Source organism: Pezoporus wallicus, unplaced genomic scaffold (genome assembly GCF_028554395.1).
Source record: "Pezoporus wallicus isolate ANWC-B61680 ecotype Strahan unplaced genomic scaffold, APGP_CSIRO_Pwel_v1 contig_4901, whole genome shotgun sequence".
NCBI classification, from domain to species: domain Eukaryota; kingdom Metazoa; phylum Chordata; class Aves; order Psittaciformes; family Psittacidae; genus Pezoporus; species Pezoporus wallicus.
Window position 1 is genome coordinate 2927318 of NW_026640354.1, and position 20624 is coordinate 2947941.

The window sequence follows — 20624 nt, forward strand, 5'->3', positions numbered from 1 at the left end:
CCAAGACTTGTCTCAAATTTTTCTTGCTTAGTATGCTTGAAGAATTAGACTAAACTGCTGTGTGCTGTCTGGTGCAGTGGATGGGCTGTGTTTTAGAGGTCCTTCGGGAGTGTGGACTGGATGCTGGTGAGCAGATGGCTAGGCATACTACCTCTGTTTTGTTCTTGTGGCCTGTCAAGCTAGAGGCCAAAAGTCTGTTCAGGTGGCTTAGTTAGCCTTCTGGCTAATTTGCTGCTAGTTGAAGGACCCTGTTCAGGACAGGAAGTAAGATTCCTGCTTGCCTGGGACTAAACTATATGACTCTAGCTCCTGCATGCCTTTCCGAGGCCCTTGGAACTTGAGCGTGAGCAGAATCAGATGTCCATCTCCTTCAGCCGTGATTTAGCTGAGTACTAATTGCAGAGTGTTTCTAGTGAGTACAGTGTTCTCTGCATGTGAGTCAAACCAGGATAGTAAATCAGAATAACGCATCTCTTGATACTTGAGTGTAGTGTTCTTAGCTCTGGTAGAACTGGTAGATAGACCATGGACCTGTTCATGGACCTTGGCCCTGACTCCACACACTCGCACACATACTCTGGTCTTAATACAGCATTTAAGGAGAAAGTGAATAAGATTAGATATTGTATTCAGATTTTTTTTTAACCTAATGTTATACAATTTAACTTTAGGAATAAATGGATTTCCGTTTTCTTGACATGGAAATACATTTTTCTTTTTGTATTTGATGAATTAGGCTAAGATGACATTTTGCTTTGTTTACAGTGCTTTTGTTCCTTTGAATATTCCCAACAAGAACAACTCCACAGAGTGGGAGAAATTGAAGCTCCTGTTTGAAGAATTTGGAAGTAGTCGTAAGTTTGAGATTTGTTGTGAGCTTTGTATAACTTGCTACTAACTGAGTTTGGTATACTCATCATTGACTGAACAAGATTAACTTTCTTGGTGACAGTTAGAAAACTTGACTCTTAATTGCTCACCTACACTAAATCTTTGCAGCAAGATTGTTCTCTTTTTGTTCAAACAAAAGAAAAATCAGAACAGCCTTTGAACTACAGAGAAGAGACTCTGGCAGTGTCTGCCTTCAGTACACTCCCCATTTGACAGCAAGGATTCCAGTGTTGTGTCCTATGGTATTAGTGGTTGAGGGGGACAGTACTTTCTTCCATGGAGTCTTCACTTGACACAGCTTTTAAATGTTACTTGGATGCTGAAGTTTGCTGATTTTAGGATATGGTGACAGTTTTCAACTGCTTACCTAATTAAATGTGATATTGCTGTTCACTGCAAGAATGACACTATTAAAGTGGCTTTGTCTGTTTATGCACCTAAATCCTATGGGTGTTATGATTTTTTTTTTACCCTTTGTTCTCCTAGAATTGACCTTTAATTGTTTTGTTCGCATTTGTTATATTTGTTTATGCTAGGACTATAAAGACTACTGTAAAGATTAAATAGTACTTCATGGAATTTGGCCTTCAGCTTATGTAGTTCATGTATTTAGACAGAATGTTTTCAAAGCAAAGGCGTGAAGAAACTGTTTATAGGTGAGTCAAGACAGGTTTGATGTCACTTTTCCAAATGTATCCAGAAAAATGGTAACTAAAAGTTACCTTACAAGCCTTAATCCAAATGCATAAGTACTGTAATATTTGTGCCTCATTCTTGCTATATGTCAGAATATTGGCTTCTGTCTGAATATTTTAGAATGTAATGCTACAAGCCGTGGTCAAGTAGTATTCTGCATTATTCTAAGAGTTTTGTACTGAAATTGGTGGGCCCTGAAGGGGTATGCCAACTTTGTCCAGTTTTATTAAGTGTTTTCTAACTTGATCGTCTTCCACCAGCCATTCATCTTCCTTCCAGCCTTTCTCCCTGGTTTCTAAGGCCTGGGTTTCCTAAAATCTGGTCTTGCTAGTGAGGACTGAGGCAAAGAAGGCATTCAGTATCGTGGACTTTTCCATGTCCTGTTTACCCTGTCCCACTCAGCAGCAGACCCACATTTTTGCCTTCCTTTTGCCACTTCAGTACTTCAAGAAGCTCTTCTTTGTTGCTTTTGACATCCTTGTAGAGTCTTTCATCATAATACATGCTGTGCTGTAAGCTGTGTTTACAAGCACAGGAGATGGGGCAGACAAGTCAATAGGGTTTCCATAATTTTGGCTTTCTGCTGGTTTCTCTTGCTTCACAAAGATTCTAATTGACAGTATATAATAAAATGCTTCTCAAACTGTTTATACAGGTAGTGGCAGTGGCTGAGCTGAGAGCTAATTTTTCTAGGCTACCTTTATATGACTGTTAAATATTCAGCTCTGTACATGTCCTTGCTATGAAAGTGTAGTATAGCTGATGTTTATATCTAGGAATCGTAGAATCACAGAACAGTTTGGGTTGGAAAGAATGTTAAAATCCTCTAGTTCCAACCCCTCTGCCATGCACAGGGACACTTTCCACTAGACCAGGTTGCTCAAGGCCCTGCTCAGCCTGGCCTTGAGCACTGCCAGGGAGGGGACAGCCACAGCTTCCTTGGGCAGCCTGTGCCTGTGCCAGTGCCTCACCACTCTTGCAGTAAAGAAGTTGTTCCTTATATCTATCTTGGGAAGGCTTAATCATGAAGATTCTGGATTGAGATGTGGTTTTGACTTCTGACTCTACCAGCATTCTCTTGTGACTTAGTTTGATACGGTAATTCACGCTGAAGAGACCTCAAGTCATGTAAGTACAATCTCCTGCACAAAGAAGGAAGCTGTAACGTCAGACCAGATTGCTCATGGCTTTACCAGCTAGCTCTTGAAAAACCTCTAAGGATGGAGACTCTTTCATTTTGTGGTGGAGAAAAAAAAATTCTCACCCACTGTGAGTATGCACAGTGTCACCCAGTGTCTCGTACTCAACTGCTGTGCACCACTGGAGAGCCTGGGTTTTACCTCTTTGATAGGCAGGCAATAATGTGTCTCTCCAAAGCTATCTCTGTTTCAGGCTGAATAAGCCTGGCTCCCTCAACTTCTCTGCACAGTATGTGCTCTGACCTCTGAAAAGCTTACCTGGCTACCAAGACACCCCACCAGCCTTTTGTAGAGCTGCTCCACAGCCAGTAAGTTCTCTGTCAGTAGTGTTACAGAAGGTTCTTATATGATATGATGCAGATGCTGGAGAAATGAGGAAAAAAAAAAATCTTTCCTGTTGTCTTTTTCTGTGTGTTGTCCTGTTTTTATATTAACCTGCCCTTTTAATTTTTCTGCAGTTAAACAAGAAATAAAGATCTTAATTTTGAGGGGGTTTTCTATGTCCATTAAGTTTATAGCGGGATTACAAAAGAAATGCAAACTCATCCACTGAGGCAGAGCCTGATAATAAACTTCTGGTATATAATTATAAATTTTTCAACCACTTAGCTTCTTAATGTTCCATTGAACGTAGTTCAGACTTTTAAAATGGGTATTAAATGTTGGTTTGAAATGCATATACAGGAGGATCATCAAATATGGTGTTTATATGTGTTTTTTTTTCCCCCTAAACTTCAGAACATAAGAAAAATTTTCTCAAATATTAAGGGGAGAATAGTGCTGGGATTTTTATTTTGTGAGGTTTCTTTTTTGTTTTGGGTTGGCATTTGTTTTCTGTTTATTTTGGTTTTGTGTCCCCCCCCCCTCTTTTTTTAAACATGGTTGTAGTATTTGATATTTATGAATATATTGCTGTTAGCTTTGAGAAAGTTGTTTGGTATTATCTAGCAAAACTGACAAAGGAAAGATTTGAGCTGGGAAGTTGGATTTGGTTGTGCTATTCTATTAGGCTTTGGTATTTTTTGAAAGGGGGACTGTAGGGTTGATCAGAAGAAAGATAGATACATCTCATGGAGAATAACTATAATAGGATTTCTGAATTTGTGAATGTTTGATTCTGTGTTCAGGGAAAAAAATGGTAACCAGCTATTGAAAACTACCAGTAATTATATATGAGTAGGAATAAAAGTTATTGTACTCTAAATTCTTGAATAAACTATAAGGGAGGGGAAGACATGGGGCAGAATACTCGAGTAGTTCAGTTGATATGACTGGGTACAAAAATGGAATTGATTGCTTCAAGTTAATGTCTACAATAGCTACTATAAGTTTCCGTGCTACTATAAATAAAACAAAAAGCTTGCCATGTTGTCCTGCATGGTGAGGTTAAAGAGCAGATGTTGTGAAAAATTATGCAGTAGGATTCAGGGAGTTTGGTTATGAGTTTAGTAACACTTCCCTTTTACTATTCTTTCTTATTTGTAGAGTGATAGTAAGGCTATTGTAACTCTTTAGTCCCATGGCCTTCTTCTAGTTCGTACATCTGAATGTGCATGGTCTGAGTGTAGCTGAGGCCTACAGTCTGGCTTGTTTTGGTTTTATGAAGGATCCATGTTTGCGTGATTCTCTGGATAGTGCTTTATTTTGAGAAATCAGGTGATGACAAACAAACCAAAGATTAACTGTCCCGAATGTATCTGTAAATAGTGAAAATCACCCTGTGAAAATAGCAAAAAGCACCCTGTGGAGGCCAGAAATAAATCTCAAAGAGGCATTAGACAGCTATGGAGCAATTTCATAAATGGCTGTTCAACTATGTGACTGAATGTGTCACGTGTGATCTTGTAGCAAAGATGAGATTGCTGTCCTTCTTGCAGTATTGGAGGAGGATCTACTGCTGACAAAAAGCTATTCTAGGTGCGTTTTTAATCTGAGTTGATATGGCTGGTAACTATGTATCAATTATTTTTCTTGAATCTAATAAACTTAAGTATCTTCACGAAACAAATTCAGGAAGAAATGTTACCTCTGCTGCAGGAATTTTCAACAGGCTTTTCTTTTCATCTTTTTTTGCAGATGGTTTGACAGCTCTTTCATTTTCCATTAGTTCCTTGACTGTGATTGGAATGTTGGCAGCTATCACTTATACAGTAAGTTATTACAGAAATGTTTCAGCTCTTCATATTCATTACATTTGCACATGGGCTATACCTAGTGAGAAAATGGTCCTCATGCTGAAGAGCTTCGGCAGCGTGTTCTAGCTCTGGGTTTTCACGGTTTGAAACGCTACTTCTAGGCTCTTGCAATGAGAATAAAAAAATCACATTTGGATGGTTGTTTTTTTTGTTTTTTTTTTTAACTGCAAGTTTAAAATCCACTGTTTCAGTACTTGAGCACAGATCAGACTTAATTTCAAAGTGTCCCTGAAAGAGGAGGGCATATTATGCATTATGGCTTGTAACACTCATTCGCTGGTTCTTCTGTTGTTTTGTTTGTTTTTTTTTAATGTATGTCTATTTCTCCATTCAGCAGTGGAGAATTAAATGTTGGGGGTTTTTATATTCACTGAACTATGCCATAAGCTAGACTTGGTCTGATCAGTCTATACTACTGAATACTTACCTACATTGATGTTTCCATTTCTACAAAGGTTTACAATGGCAAGTCTGGCAGAAAACTTGATCTGTAAAGGAGTATGCAGAATGTTGTCAATAATAACTCTTTTTGTAAAAGTCTGTTCTTCATTCAGTAAGTGCAAAATGTCTTTAATAGAGCATTGCTTTACAGTTCTGTATTTGTAGAATTTGAGTAAGGGTAAATATGCATGTCAGGGTTCAGTTTTAGGTATGAAAAACCTGCAGTATCTCCTGTGATGTATGTCTTAAGAATAGTTTACAAAGTTAAAACCAGGTAGTTTAGAGGCTTGCTTTCTGAAGCCTCAGGAATATTCTTGTTAGTCCTAGGCATACAACTAAACCACTGCAGTTCTTCCTGTAGCTTTGAAGGATTCAGAAGTGTTCATTCTGTGACCAACTATACATCATGTGATTAAGGCTATGTTAATTCAACTTGACTTTTGCTTTTATGTGCAAAGGAAAGGAACCATTTAACTTGCTAGCTTTGGTCAACATGTGATGTTCGTATGGTCGCTTGCTTTTCCAGTCTGTTTTATTTCTTCAGTTGCTGAATAATGTTTGCAATGCTGCATGTTTTAATTTGTCATAAAGGTAAAATTCTGCAATGAAAATGAAGCTTTAAAGCTTAAAATAACTGCAGGTAAAGCTTTAAAACTTCCCAGAAGTCAATGTTTTCCTAATAATAGGTTTGAGTTCTAGTTAACTTTAGCTTTCTTTGCAGCTCAAACATAGTAACATTGTTCCCACATAGCTTTGCTAGTCAATTCTAAGTGGCTTTGTAAAAATAGCTCATGCAAGAAGTTATTTTGAAGCGCTGCTAGCCAAGGAGATACTTTGTGGTAACTTGTTGTCAGTCAAAGGATGGATGAATAAAATTGTAGAATAAGGATACAAGAAAGGGGAAAAAGTGTTTTAGTAATAATTGAGTGAAGGGATAAAGTACCTGCTAAATACTACCTTTGGACTCATAAGCCACTCTAAATTGAGTAGCAAGTGTAGCTAATGATTTTCTGTCTCCTCTGTACTAGTGAATTTAGCTGGTGTAAATTAGAGCAGGATTATGGGAGGCAATTCAGTGCAGGTTTTTAGTTGTGTCAGGACACTGACAGCTTGGTGGTCATTAGGCTCTGTGCAGTAGGTAGGAGAGCAATTTGGTGCGTCAGCTGGTAGGTATCTCAGATGAGCCAAATGTCTCTCAGCCCTAATGATTAAGTATTTTAACTTGACCTGAGTAATAAATTCTATTGCTTCAAGCCTTTTCTGACTGATATGGGTCACTAAATCATTCAGGCTCTATTGCTGACATATAGAGCAAGTGCTGGTCCAAAAAAATCCAGACCTTTGTTTAGCCTATAATAGCATGTCAGCTTTTAAATTCCTTTCCCTTAATTAAGGAAGGAAAGGTTAATGTCTTGTGCTCTGCAGTCATGTAATTGAACATGTAGTATTTTTTAACCTCCACGAGACTTACATTAAGAGCAAACACATTAGCTGTGAGAATGTCCTCAGTGTTGTTTGTTTTTTTTTTTTTGCGAACAGCTGGGTTTATTTTTCTATAACTGTTAGTAAACATCCAGAAGCATCTAAAATGCAAGATTGTTTTATTTTGCGCAAATATACTGCTGACTGAAATGCAAACTATTTTGATGGTAAATGAGGTGAAACAGAAAGTATGAGGACTAAAAGAGCCTTCTCTGTATGCCTCAGTTACTAAGATTTTAGGGTAACTTGTTGCTTTGAAAACCTTGGCTGAGCTGTCCAGGCAAATGCCTGGAGCATAGAATTACTATTTGCTTTGTTTTAACTGCAGCATTTTATCCTTCTGAAACTCTCCTGGTTAAAACAACGTGGAAAAAATGGAGGAGCTGTTTCAGAGAAGTTTTAGGGATGAGCTCACACGGGAGGTGGTTGTTTGCCTCTGATATGAGAGTTTTTTGTCATTGTTTGCAAGCAGTCAAAGAGTCTTATGCTGAAACAGTGAGCTGGGTTTGCCTGGGTGGATGAAGTACAAATGTGTCAGAGTGAAAACTGCTTATTAGAAGGTCCATGTTCTCAAAGTTCTAGAAGGAATATGCATATAGCCTATGTATTCATGCTCTGTGCTTTCATAACACTTGGCCCACTGGTTGCGCTTCCATACATAAGCAGTCTCCACCCATAAGAGCATTGCTCATACTGATCACATGGTCTGAAGACTGAAGACAAACGTGACCTTGACAGTATGTGGATGCCATGCACCTGCATTCCAGTTTATATTGTGGACTGGGCTTTTCGTAGTGGTACGACTTCATGCAAAAGTTACTTTAGTAGTGAAAAGTTCCGGGTCTGTCATGCTTCCTTAAGCCTCAGGGAGAGGTTGGCCCTGAGTATAGTCTCTGTCTTTATCAGCTGAGATTACCCTACTCCCTCCACTGGGAAGCGAAGTGATTCTGGAAGGAGTAACTATTTTAATCTTAGTAACTTTCCACTTAATTGCATTGTGGATTTTTTTCTGTTAGTCTTATATTAAAAAAAAAACACACACACAAAAAAAAAACAAGAAGAAAACAAACCACAAACAAACAAAAAAAAACCAAACAAACAAAAAAACCCCTCACCTATATAAGACAAAGGCATTAGTGCACAGGCAAGTTTGTGAGGGCAATACCTCTGCCTTTGGAAATCTGACAAGTATGTAGTTAGGCCTCTGTTTCTCAGCCAGCCTTCTGCATGCCTATCAAATTGTTTGTCCTAGTTTATAAAGGTGGGAGGCCTTTGTGCTTAGTCATCAAACCACTGTTTGATAATTGGTGATAGATCTTTTAAGGACAAAAATAGAATATCTTTATATAAGGGTGAATACAAGAACAAAGATACATACTTCAAAATTTTGCACAAATGCCTATCAAATGGTGGAAAAAAGGACAGAGGGAATAGATGAGGACACAATGTGTGGTATCTGAGTTCCTTAGTCTCTGAACAGAGGTTATTTCAGATCTTTGATTTACGTTAGTTAAGAGTTGAGGATTTGTGGTACAGACGTAACTGATGTTTTTTGGTTTTGTTTTTGTTAGTTTGTTTCCTGGACTTCTGAATAGCCGCAATCTGTTTGATTGCCAGTGTTGCAGTTGTGTTCTTAAGGGGAATCAGAATGGTTAGAGTTGGAAGGGACCTTCAAGATCATCTAGTTGCAGTCCCCCTGCCACAGGCAGGGACACCTTCTACTAGACTAGGTTGCTCAAGGCCCTGTCCAGCTTTCCCTTGAACACTGCCAGGGATGAGACAGCCACAACTTCCTTGGGCAACCTGTTGCAGTGTCTCGCCACCCTCATAGTAAAGAATTTCTTCCTAGTATCTAATCTAAATCCACCCTCTTTTAGTTTAAAGCCATTCTTTCTTGTCCTCTACATGCCCTTTTAATATGTCCCTTCTTATAGAAGGTGGAAGCAAGGACAGGCGGCCTGGGAAGAATACCGGAACATTGTCCAGCAAGCTAGGGATCAGGTCAGGAAAGCTAAAGCCCAGTTAGAACTGAGTCTGGCCATGTATGTCAAAAATGACAGGAAAGGCTTCTATAGATATGTTGCAAACTAGGGATAATGTGAGCCCTCTTTCGGAAACTAACAGGAAAACTGGCTATCCTGGATTTGGAGAAGGCTGATGTTCTCAATAACTTCTTTGCCTCAGTCTTCACAGGCGAGTGCTCTAACCACACCACTCAAGCCTGGGACAACAAATATAGAGACCTTAGGCCCACTGTAGGAGAGGATCAGGTTTGATAGCATCTTAGGAACCTGAATGTGCACAAGTCCATGGGACCTGATGAAATCCATCTGCAGGTCCTGAAGGAGCTGGCGAATGAAGTTGCTAACCCACTGTCTACCATATTTAAGAAGTCATGGCACTCAGATGAAGTTCCTGATGACTGGAAAAAGGGAAATATAACCCCCATTTTCAAGAAGGGAACTACAGACCAGTGAGTCTCCCCTCTGTGCCTGGTAGGATCATGGAGCAGGTTCTCCTGGAAGGCATGCTAATGCACATGAAAAGCAACAGGGTGGTTGGTGACAGCCAGCATGGCTTCACTAAGGGCAAATCTTGCCTGACCAATTTGGTGGCCTTCTGTGATGGGGCTGTGGAACTGATGGACAACGGCAGAGCAGTTGCCGTCACCTGCCTGGACTTGTGCAAAGCGTTTGTCACTACCCCACATGACATCCTTGTCTCTAAACTGGAGAGACATCAATGTGATGGATGTACCACCTGGTGGATAAAATATTGGCTGGCTGGCCGGCCACACACAAAGAATTGCAGTCAATGGCTCAATGTCCAGTCAGAGACTGGTAATGAGTGGTGTCCCTCAGAGGTCAGTGTTGTGACTAGTCCTTTTCAACTGGCTTTGTTTAGCCTAAAGAAGAAGGTGGATCTGACAAAGTCTTATCAGTGTGTACAAATATCTGAAGGGAGGGTTCAAAAAGTCTGGAGCCAGGCTCTTCACAGTGGTGCCGGGTGATGGGACCAGAGGCAAAGGGCACAAAGGTCATGAACCTTTATAATAAGATATATATTTTAATATATATTTATTTAATAATATAATTATTTTCTTTTTATATTTATACTTGCACAGCAAAGTAGACAACTAATGCAAGTTCCACAAGCAAATCTTTTTTTTTTTCTCCTATTTAAAAAGGAGGAAATTCAGAGCAGCCTTACAGTATCTGAAGGGGGCCTACAAGGGTGCTGGGGAGGGACTCTTTGTTGGGGGCTGTAATGATAGGACAAGGGGCAATGGGCTCAAACTTTAACAGGGGGAATTTAGGTTAGATATAAGGAAGAAATCCTTTACTGTAAGGGTGGTGAGGCACTGGAATATATATTATATATAATAATTTAATATATATTTAAGATTATCATATATATAATATGAGACCAAAGAGTCTTCTATTGTAGATACCAGCTGCAGAGTGATGTCAATAAGTACAGGAAATTTCTAGAGCAGAACAACACAGATGCAGAAATTAAATCCATGCTATTAAATCCATACTATTGAATGCATGCAGTCTTGAACAATGGATAAGACACAAGAAAGCTGAAATATGAACTGCAGATCTTTGGGGTGAAAGTTTGAGGTCTTTCTTAACATAATCATTACCTGATACCACCCTGCCCGCAGCCCAGAAGAACCTAAGGAAACAAGCTGGCAACTTTTGGGATGTTTGGAGAATGTAATGCATGATGAAGAAAGTAGTTCCCAGAAACAGATAATAAAGAAATGCTTAGAAACAGTCAGCCAAAAGACAAATGATTTGGAAATATCAAAAGGACATCCAGTTTAAGGAAAGACTGAGCAAGAATTTGGAAAACCAGCAGGAAGGACAAAAAGAATCATAGAATAGTTAGGGTTGGAAAGATCATCGAGTTCCAACCCCCCTGCCATGGGCAGGGAAAAAAAGAAGGGTTGTTAGATGCTGTTAGAGGCATTTCAGACAGCAGCTTCAATGCATAAAAATTACAGGAACTGGTTTGGAAGTAGTCCAGATCAACTTGGCAAAAAGATTTTTGAGACAGCAACTACAGTCGGCATGTTAAGTGATCTTAGAACTGAAAGGCAGGTCATTCCTAAGGTGTAGTGATAAACCTAAAAGGGGAAAGCCTCGGGGAAAACATTTTGAATGTTAAAGGCCAAGAAACAGCAAGAAGGTCCAAATGAGCAAGTAGTGCTGCAAGACTGAACACTGCAAGAGCAGAACTGAAGAGGTCTTGGGAAAAATTAAATATATCTTTCTGAATTAGCGTAAGCACAGAATATTATGAGCTGACTTACATGAATTATGGCTCTGTAATGTGAATAATTCATTATGTAAAGAAGTCCTACTTTAGCATACAGGGAGAAAAGAAGAGCTGGCATAATAAAGCAACATGAAGGACTAAGGTGTTTTCAGGACAAAGCAGACACTAATGTAACTAAGGAGCTTCCCTCTGGACACCAGCAAACTCTTCACTGTGATGGTGATGGATCACTGCATAGGTTGTTCAGATTGTGGAGACTCCCTCCTTAGATACATTCCAGACTCATATGGACACAGTCTTGGGCAAGAAGGTCTTGGTGACCCTGATTGAGCAGAGGTGTTGGACCAGATAACTTCCAAAGGTCTTTTCTAGCCTCAGGCATTCTGCGGTCTGTCTACTATGTGGACTTGGAGGATTTAATATGGCACTTAATGTTATACGTCATGGGGCAAGGTGTCCTCTCTGTTTAAGGTTGGCTTTAGCCTGTAAAAAGCTTGAGGGGACTGATTGCCAATAAGAATCATTCTTTACTGAATTAATTTAATTCCACAATATTGGTTTTACTGTTATAACCTCATCCAGCACATGTTGGACAACTTTTTGTTCCATCACAGCTGTTATTTTGTGAGAAAATGACTTGCTAGATATTTTTACTGTTTCTCCATGTGAGTACAACTAATAATCAGAAGTGCAGTGGGTGCTTTGTTGAAAAACAGTATGCCGTATCTTAAAAAATGTAGGTAGTTCTGTGTTTTATTAACTATGAGCTCTTGCAAGACTATGTTACAGGATGGTAATAACTTTCAATAAATGGTAATGCCATTGATAAGTGCCAATTTTCAGAAGCTCCTTGTGTAAGCAGAGGGGAGAACATGCCAGTTCTGGGGCAGGGGGCAAAGAAACAAATATTTAAGAAATACTTTTAATCTAAATCTAAAATAAGTTAGGTTTTTTATTATTCTGTAACTGTAAAGTTGGTTGTACTAGAAGCAATTCACATGCTTCTGTGTATGGATGTAAAAATATAAAAGTAACTTTTAGCCACAGAAGCTGTAATTGTTTCTTGTGACTAAATTTGAGCTGATCCTTATTAGTTAGCATGGTCTTCTAGAATATAATAGCAAAACTCACACTTCATGTTGCATTTCCTTGCTGAATACACTGATGAATAGCCTTTTTATGTTAACTGACATAATGCATATTTCTCCCTGCTTCTCAGTGTTCCAACTAAGGAAGATAGTATTCCAAATATTTAACTTCTTAAGGGGAAATAATAAAATACTGGCTTTATCAAAATTGTAGATGAAGTCTACAAATGTTCACAATAGATATGTTAATATTACTGACGATTGTAAGCATAGATGTAATTTTTATGAAGTACATGCAATGTTTAAATGAGTAACATTATTTTAAACTTATTTCTTATTGTGGCTCAGCTTTCGACATAATCTTGAATTGGTAGTTGCTTTTCTGTTCTAAAACTTTAGTAATACAAAGTCTACTTTTTGGTGCTATGTAATGCATAGTACTGAAGTACAGCATTTGATATTTAAAATTGCTTTTTAAGAGATGCGAACAAGTGATCCTCAGAGGGACTCAATAAATTCATGACCTTGATTAGTATGGACAGTTTTCTGTGTCTATAAGTGTGGAATATAACAAGAAAACTATCAATTAGTGTTGCAGTGCTGTTGATTTTGGCTGGGGTAGAGTTTGAAACGGTTTCCCAGATGATGCAGTTTGCATCTCTTCTTTCATTAATGTGTTCTGCATTCAAAAATGGTTTCACATTGCCTTAGGTATTAATACAGTAGTTGTTGTCAGCTCCAGATTGCTGTTTGAATTCAAAGCAGAATAATGCATTACACAATGATAGGCAGATGAATTTTTGAGTGATCTTGTGCATCTCATTTAGCATGTCCTTGAATTGTAACTGGCTGTGTAATTTTTCTGGACACTTAACAAGCATTATATGATTTGTTATGAAACTTAAAGTGATCCTTTTTTCCTTGATCCAGAAAGGAGATGTTACAAAGCTCAGTTTGTCTACTAACAAATGTAATAACCTTTTCACACCTAATTTTTGTCCAGAGTATGATTTACTTTTCTATCAGCTGATTTATTAACAGCCAAAAAGCTTAAGGCCTTTTATAATCTGACATTAAAAGCACTCATTTACTACTGATTTTCTCTTAGGTAGACATCAAACAGTTATTGAGAAATACAGAATTTAGTAGCATTCATCATCATTACCACTTAATCACTTCAATGTCAATTGTGAAATATAAAAGAAATGTAGTTGATTATGTTCACTTCTCCATGAAGCAGTAAATAACCAAAATAGCAAACCAATTTAAGTGTTATGTTTTAACAGCCTGATTCCTACTATTTTCTTGGAGAACTGTAGATAGTAAATTGCTGGATCAATAATAGTTTTGTACTTTTGAGATTTTAGAGTTGCAGCTTGAAAGTAGGTTAATCTTTTGTTGGGTTCTTAATGCTCTTTTAAGCCTGATAGAGCAATGAAAAAGATGGCAGCTGGGCAAAGTAGTTATGTTCCATATTACAGTTGAGTCAGTTAAATTTTTTACAGTCATTATGTCCAGCGAGCACAAGTTCACTATGTGTAGTGGAGCAACTGTAGTGTAGAGGCTTATCATACTTGTGTTCTGCATCTTACAAACCTTGCCTGCAAAACAAAAACTTTTTGTCCACTTAGACTGATAAATGAGACAACCATTGAATCTGTACTGTGGAGAGGACATTAATATGCAAAATAAAGGTTAATATGTCACAAGATACTGTAATGATGAATTTAGAGAAATGGATAAAGAAGCACAACATGCACTGTTCATCTTTTGTGCAACAGATCTCACAAGAAATGTCATACTGAGCATACCAGTTCAGTTTAGTCAATCTGTTCCATTGTTCTATGCTTTGAGTTTTTGTTACACCAATGTTAATCAAAAATGTGTGTGCTCTTACAGCAGTTGAAGATTTGATACTAAAACTTCCCGTGAAAGAAATTGGATTTTGCAAGTTACCATTTTGAATAGCTTTTCCAAGCTGTGTGGCATGAGCTTTCCCCCACCAACAAGAGGGGGGCAGAAAAACCGAGAAAACTTCCCCAGAGCCCCAGTCCAACCATCCATGATATCTGACATAGAATCATAGAACAGTTAGGGTTGGAAAGGACCTTAAGGTCATCTAGTTCCAACCCCCCTGCCATGGGCAGAGACTTTTCACGCTAAATCATATCACCCAAGGCCTCGTCCAGCCTGCTCTTGAACACTGCCAGGGATGGAGCATTCACAGCCTCCCTGGGCAACCTATTCCAGTGCCTCACCCCCCCAACAGGAAAGAATTTCCTCCTTATATCCAATCTAAACTTCCCCTGTTTAAGTTTTAACCCGTTACTCCTTGTCCTGTCACTACAGTCTCTAATGAAGAGTCCCTCCCTAGCATCCCTATAGCCCCCCTTCAGATACTGGAAGGCTGCTATGAGGGCTCCACACAGCTTTCTCTTCTCTAGGCTGAACAGCCCCAACTTCTTCAGCCTGTCTTTGTATGGGAGGTGCTCCAGTCCCCTGATCATCCTCATGGCCCTCCTCTGGACTTGTTCCAACAGTTCCATATCCTTTTTATGTTGAGGACACCAGAACTGCGCACAATATTCCAGGTGAGGTCTCACGAGAGCAGAGTAAAGGGGCAGGATCACCTCCTTCGACCTGCTGGTCATGCTCCTTTTGATGCAGCCCAGGGTAGGGTTGGCTTTCTGGGCTGCAAGTGCACACTGAAGCCCGCTCATGTTCATTTTCTCATTGACCAACACCCCCAAGTCTTTCTCCACAGGGCTGCTCTGAATCTCTTCTCTGCCCAACCTGTAGCTGTGCCTGGGATTGCTCTGGCCCAGGTGTCAAATGCATTTAGGAGGCTTCTTCCTTTTCACAGTTTAGGGAGGATGCATGAACAACTGTCACTGTTTGCCATGTTTGATCTGGAAATAAGGTTCTTGAAATATGGTTTTTATCTTTAGAATGGTAGTATGTATAGATAGCTAGAGATGGAGATCAGTTAATGTCCGGAAGTACATGACTACTACTGAATTTGGATTACTTTTCAAGAAAACTGTGTCAATCTAGCTGCATGGAGGAGGGTATAGTTTCAAAAAACATGGAGGCCTAATTTGAAGTGGAGTGGGTTTTTTTTGTTTTTGTTGGACCGTTCATGTTGAAGTGAATTTCGTCATATAGACTTTTATTTTGTTAAAGCGCTGCATAATATTAATTAGATATTACCTGTTTTTAACTTGATGCATTTTTAATCACAGTGTAGTGGGTAGAATTGTACATTTTGTGTTTCATGTTAAAACTCTCAGGTGAAGTCTTGAAGCAAGCTGTTGTAAGAAAATAAGAGTTTGAATACTTGTAAATTTTAACTTGTGATCATTTCTTATGTCTTTTAAACACTGGTGTTCTGTTATTTTTATATGGCTGGTTTGTGTGACTTCGCTAGAGGGCAGTGCTCTGCAAGAAATGTTTGTTAGCGTTAATTTCGACACTTTTTGCATAAGATTACACATACACCTTTTAAGACACCTCAGTGATGGCGCCTAAAAGCCACATGCTTGATATATGGACCTCTAAAAATAAATGGAATGAGGAGTCTTTCTGCTATGCTATACAAATATTTGCTGATCATTTCTTGAAGTCACTAGTCTAATTCTCAAAAATGTATTTAATCAGAGAAAGTTGGTGAAGTACCTTTAGTTGCAGTGCTGGTTGTCTACCATACTGATCAGAAATAACTGTTCTGTTAGTTATCTAGCAAGGAAAAATTATTCACTTTGTGCCATGAGTTAATCATTTAGACCCTATCTTATTAGCTGTACACAGCAGATGTAGAAAGTGATCTATAATCAACTTCTAGTTAATCTATAGTACCTGATGGCTTCAGGCTTTTTGCAGTAGGTGTTCAAAGTTAGCTTGAACTTTTCTTAACTCTCTTCTGAAGACATTTGCTGTATTAACTTCAGTGTGTATTTTTCTGTACTCCTCATGGCTTATCTGAGTGCTAATGGCCTGGCTGATTCCTTGGTGTTCCCACCTTAATATACACTTTTCAGTGGAACTCTTTGGTAGCTTGTGCAATTTATGTATGTTAAACTCTAGCAGTTACAGTTTCTCCTGGAAAACCTTCCCAAGTCTCCCTGACATAGTTGCTTGCTGCAGTTTTTGTAAAATGTAATTTTACAACTTGGCTCAACTTTACTTGTTTTCTGTCTTCTGTTCCTGAATGACTATTAAAATACCAGGCTGCTAATAAGAAAGACTACTCCATTATCTAGGCATGGGCTATGTGAGTTTGGCAAGTCTAAAATGTTCCAAGATATTAAGTCTGCAAGAGACCAAAGGTTGAGAAAAGCAACTCTTTCTTCTGAATCTTATTAGGAGAATAGGTGGATCTGCTGCAGACAGGATGGGAAGCAGTGAGACATGGGAGAAATGAAGATTCAGCAAACTGGAATCAATACTAATGTAATCTCCTCTTGAGGTATTTCCATGCTCTATCTGGAGCACAGAGCATATTTGGCTTCAGTGGTGTGCTGAGACAACAGCCAGAGTATGCCTCTTGCTCTTCATTGGTGCTACTAATACTGCATAAACAGTATTGAAGTAATAGTTGCTTTCATGTGAGCTTGTCCTGGTTTACTGGTGGCAGATTTCTTTGCAAATAGCTGTTTCAGACCTAGCTACCATTTCAATGAATAGCAGATAAGGAGTCTTAAGAGTTTTGTTTTGTTGCCTAACCTTTGTATAGGATAGGTAATCTGGGTTTTCTCTTGCTTAAAGTTACTCTGTTTTGGGGTTGTGTGGGTTTGGTTTTTTAGGGGGGAGGGTGTTTTTGGTTTTGTTTGTTTTTTTTTTTCCTTCAGTGTAGAAGGCCATCTAATTCAAGGAATCTACAAAATAGAAACATAAATTTCATCCATCCAGAGATATTACCTGTATTGCTTGTGGGCAGACTCTCCAATCAGAGTAAGACAGCTGCCCATGAATGATGCCTCTAACCTTTACTTACTAGGTAGTGAGCTCTTAGTGTTTATTTTTCCAGCTCTTAAGCTAACTGATACGGGGTGATGTCTTATATGGATCTCTTGTGGGGATTCAAGAGATGGGAGTCTTCTCTGAAATGCTTTAAATACCAATTTAGATTTTTTTTTTAATATTGTAAAGTGAGGTTTCAGTGAAGCTGATCAGGCATTCAGTAACAGCAGAGATAGCCTGAGATTTTGGAGACCTAACTTTGCAGCATGTATTAGCAGGTACCTCAGCAGATAGCCTGAGCAGTTAGTGTTTAGCACTAGATTTAGTTCATTTGAAGAACCTATGTGCAAAATGCAACCATTTATGCTGTAATCACCTGTTAGATTTGAATGATTGTTTTTCCTTTTCAGTGCAGTGCTTTTTATCTGACTTAACCCTTCTGGGCAAAAGTTGTCTAAAAATAGGTTCTGTAAACTTGTTTCAGTGGTGTAAATATGTCAAGCTTTAATTACTCATGGTAATTAAATGGTTCTGGTATAGAGTTAATTTTCTTCCTAGTAGCTGATGCAGTACTGTGTTTCAGCTTTAGTGTGAGAATCATGCTAATAGCACTGTTACAGTTGTTTGTAAGTAGTGCTTACACTGATCAAGGACTTTTCAGTCTCATGCTCTGCCAGTGAGAAGAGGCGCAAGAAGCCAGAAGAGAGCAGAGACAGGATACCTGACCCAAAATATCCAAAGTGGTATGCCATACCACAGCACATCATGGCCAGTATATAAACTAGGGGGAGTCAACAAGGAGAGACCAATTGGTGCTCAGGTTGGGCTGGGTATTGGCCAGTGCGTGGTGAGCAATTGTGTTGTGCTTCACTTGGGTTTGCGTGGATTTTATTCCTCCTCTTTTTCCCTTTACTTACTATTATTATGAATTTTACCTTTTACTTATTCTCCCCATCCCACTGAGGGGTGACAGGGACAGTAAATGAGTAGCTCCTTGGTACTTGGTTGCTAGCTGTGGTTAAACCACAACAACTTCTTTTGTCAAAATTCATGTGTTTAAATTGTCTTAACTATTTTAAAGGCTCTTCTGATCTGTTTCAGGACTGAGTTCTCCCTTGGCGTTAGGGTACAGCTTTAGTTTTCCTGTGCTATCTTTGATACATTGCTTGCTTGTTGAATTGCAGATGCCCAAAATAGTAGCCCATGAATAAGTTAACACTTGCACCAACCCAGGGGATTAAAACTGTATCAAGCCTTGAACTTCTACAGGAGCCTGAAGAGAAATGCAACCCTGAAACTGAACTAATGAAGCTTCTGTTCAGACCTGTGGCACATCACATGAGAAGGTGAATGAAGCTGCTAAGCCATTGTCCATCATATTTGAAAAATCATGGCAGTCAGGTGAAGTTCCCGATGACTGGAAAAAGGGTAATAAACCCCCCATTTTCAAGAAGGGGAAAATGGATGACCAGACCAGTCAGTCTCATCTCTGTGCCTTGCAAAATCTTGGAGCAGATTCTCCTGGAAGGCATGCTAAGGCACATGAAAAACAACAAGGTGGTTTGTGACAGCCAGCATGGCTTCACTAAGGGCAAATCCTGCCTGACCGATTTTGTGGCCTTCTGTGATGGGGCTGTGGAACAGATGGACAATGGCAGAGCAGTTGACATCACTTACCTGGACTTGTGCAAGGTGTTTGACACTGTCCTGCATGACATCCTTGTTTCTAAACTGGAGAGACATCAATTTGATGGATGGCCCACTCAGTGGATAAAGAACTGGCTGAGTGGCTGCATGCAAAGAGTTCTGGTTAATGGCTCAATGTCCAGTTGGAGACTTGGGGGTGCTGGTTGATGAGGAACTGGACATGAGCCAGCAGCGTGCGCTCGCAGCCCAGAACGCCAACCGTATCCTGGGCCGCATCAAAAGGAGTGTGACCAGCAGGTGGAAGGAGGTGATTCTGCCCCTCTACTCTGCTCTCATGAGGCCTCACTTGGAATATTGTGTGCAGTTCTGGTGTCCTCACCATAAAAAAGGACATGGAACTATTGGAACAAGTCCAGAGGAGGGCCACGAGGATGATCAGGGGACTGGAGCACCTCCTGTATGAAGATAAGCTGGGAAAGTTGGGGCTGTTCAGCCTGGAGAAGAGAAGGCTGCGTAGAGCCCTCATAGCAGCCTTCCAGTATCTGAAGGGGGCCTATAGGGATGCTGGAGAGGGACTCTTCATTAGGGACTGTAGTGATAGGACAAGGAGTAACGGGTTAAAACTTAAACAGGGGAAGTTTAGATTGGATATGAGGAGGAAGTTCTTTAATGGTGGTGAGGCACTGGAATAGGTTGCCCAGGGAAGCTGTAAATGCTCCCTCCCTGGCAGTGTTCAAGTCCAGGTTGGACAGAGGCTTGGGTAGCATGGTTTAGTGTGAGGTGTCCTTGCCTATGTCAGGGGCGTTGGAACTAAATGAACTTCACGTCCTTTCCAGCCCTACCTGTTCTGTGGTTCTTTGATTCTGTGACTCATCTTTCTGTCCTTTATTCTGTGTACTAATGTCTTGAAGGACCAATGTTGCTTTTTCCTGCCACAGATGATGGAGGTTTACTTGCGTTAACATGTTACTATTAGCATCTTTTGTATTCAAGGGAGGAATTTAGACTTCCTTTATTACTAGAGTAAGCTTGACGTCTGCAAAAACCAGAAAATGCATCACTTTGAGTTGCAGTTTGCTTTGTAGAAACCTTGATTTAGAAGATTTAGAGCTCTGAATTTTATTCCTTAACTACTTCTGTTGAGTAAATAACTTGATATTTGTTAGTTGATGGTGGCTGTTTGAAGAACAGTTGTAAACCTGTGTTTAACGGTGAAATCTTATTGTCCCTAAGCTTAGTTTTGTAAAATTGTATGGACCTGTTATCATAGCATTTCTCATTGCTACATGTGTTTCTATATACTAAGTGCCACTGGCTCTGGCTGGAAATGTTTTTGGTTCCACAGTCTACATTCTAGTTAGGAAATTGGATGGTATTTATGCTTTCAACTGAATTTTGGAGTTATGCTACTAGCAGCCAGACCTGAGTGAGCTTTTCGTAGTCAGTATGAGCCCAATACTATTCAGTCTTCAGAAGTGATCTGGTTGATGGAGTTAGATACATAATCAGAGTTTGAGAATTATTTCCAACTGGGAAAAGTAGTTACAACTGAAGAACTGTGGGGGGTGTCCCTGTCCATGGCAGGGGGTTGGAACTATATGATCTTAAGATCCTTTCCAACCCTGACTTTTCTATGATTCTGTGAACTGCAGAGACATTGACAGGTTGGAAGTTTGGGCCAACAAGAATGGCATCAGGTTTAGCGAATGTTAAGGCCTTCTCTTGAAACGCATTAATTG

The 20624-nt window shown here is 39.5% G+C and overlaps 1 protein-coding gene across 1 annotated transcript in view; it reads left to right on the top strand.

The window, feature by feature from the left end:
- Nucleotides 1–20624, top strand: part of LMBRD1 (LMBR1 domain containing 1) — an 81023-nt gene that overhangs the window by 23087 nt on the left and 37312 nt on the right. Inside the window, exons 6-7 of the mRNA XM_057418797.1 lie at nucleotides 766–854; nucleotides 4863–4936. Coding sequence (XP_057274780.1) covers nucleotides 766–854; nucleotides 4863–4936 — 163 coding nt within the window. The remainder of the gene's footprint in view (nucleotides 1–765; nucleotides 855–4862; nucleotides 4937–20624) is intronic.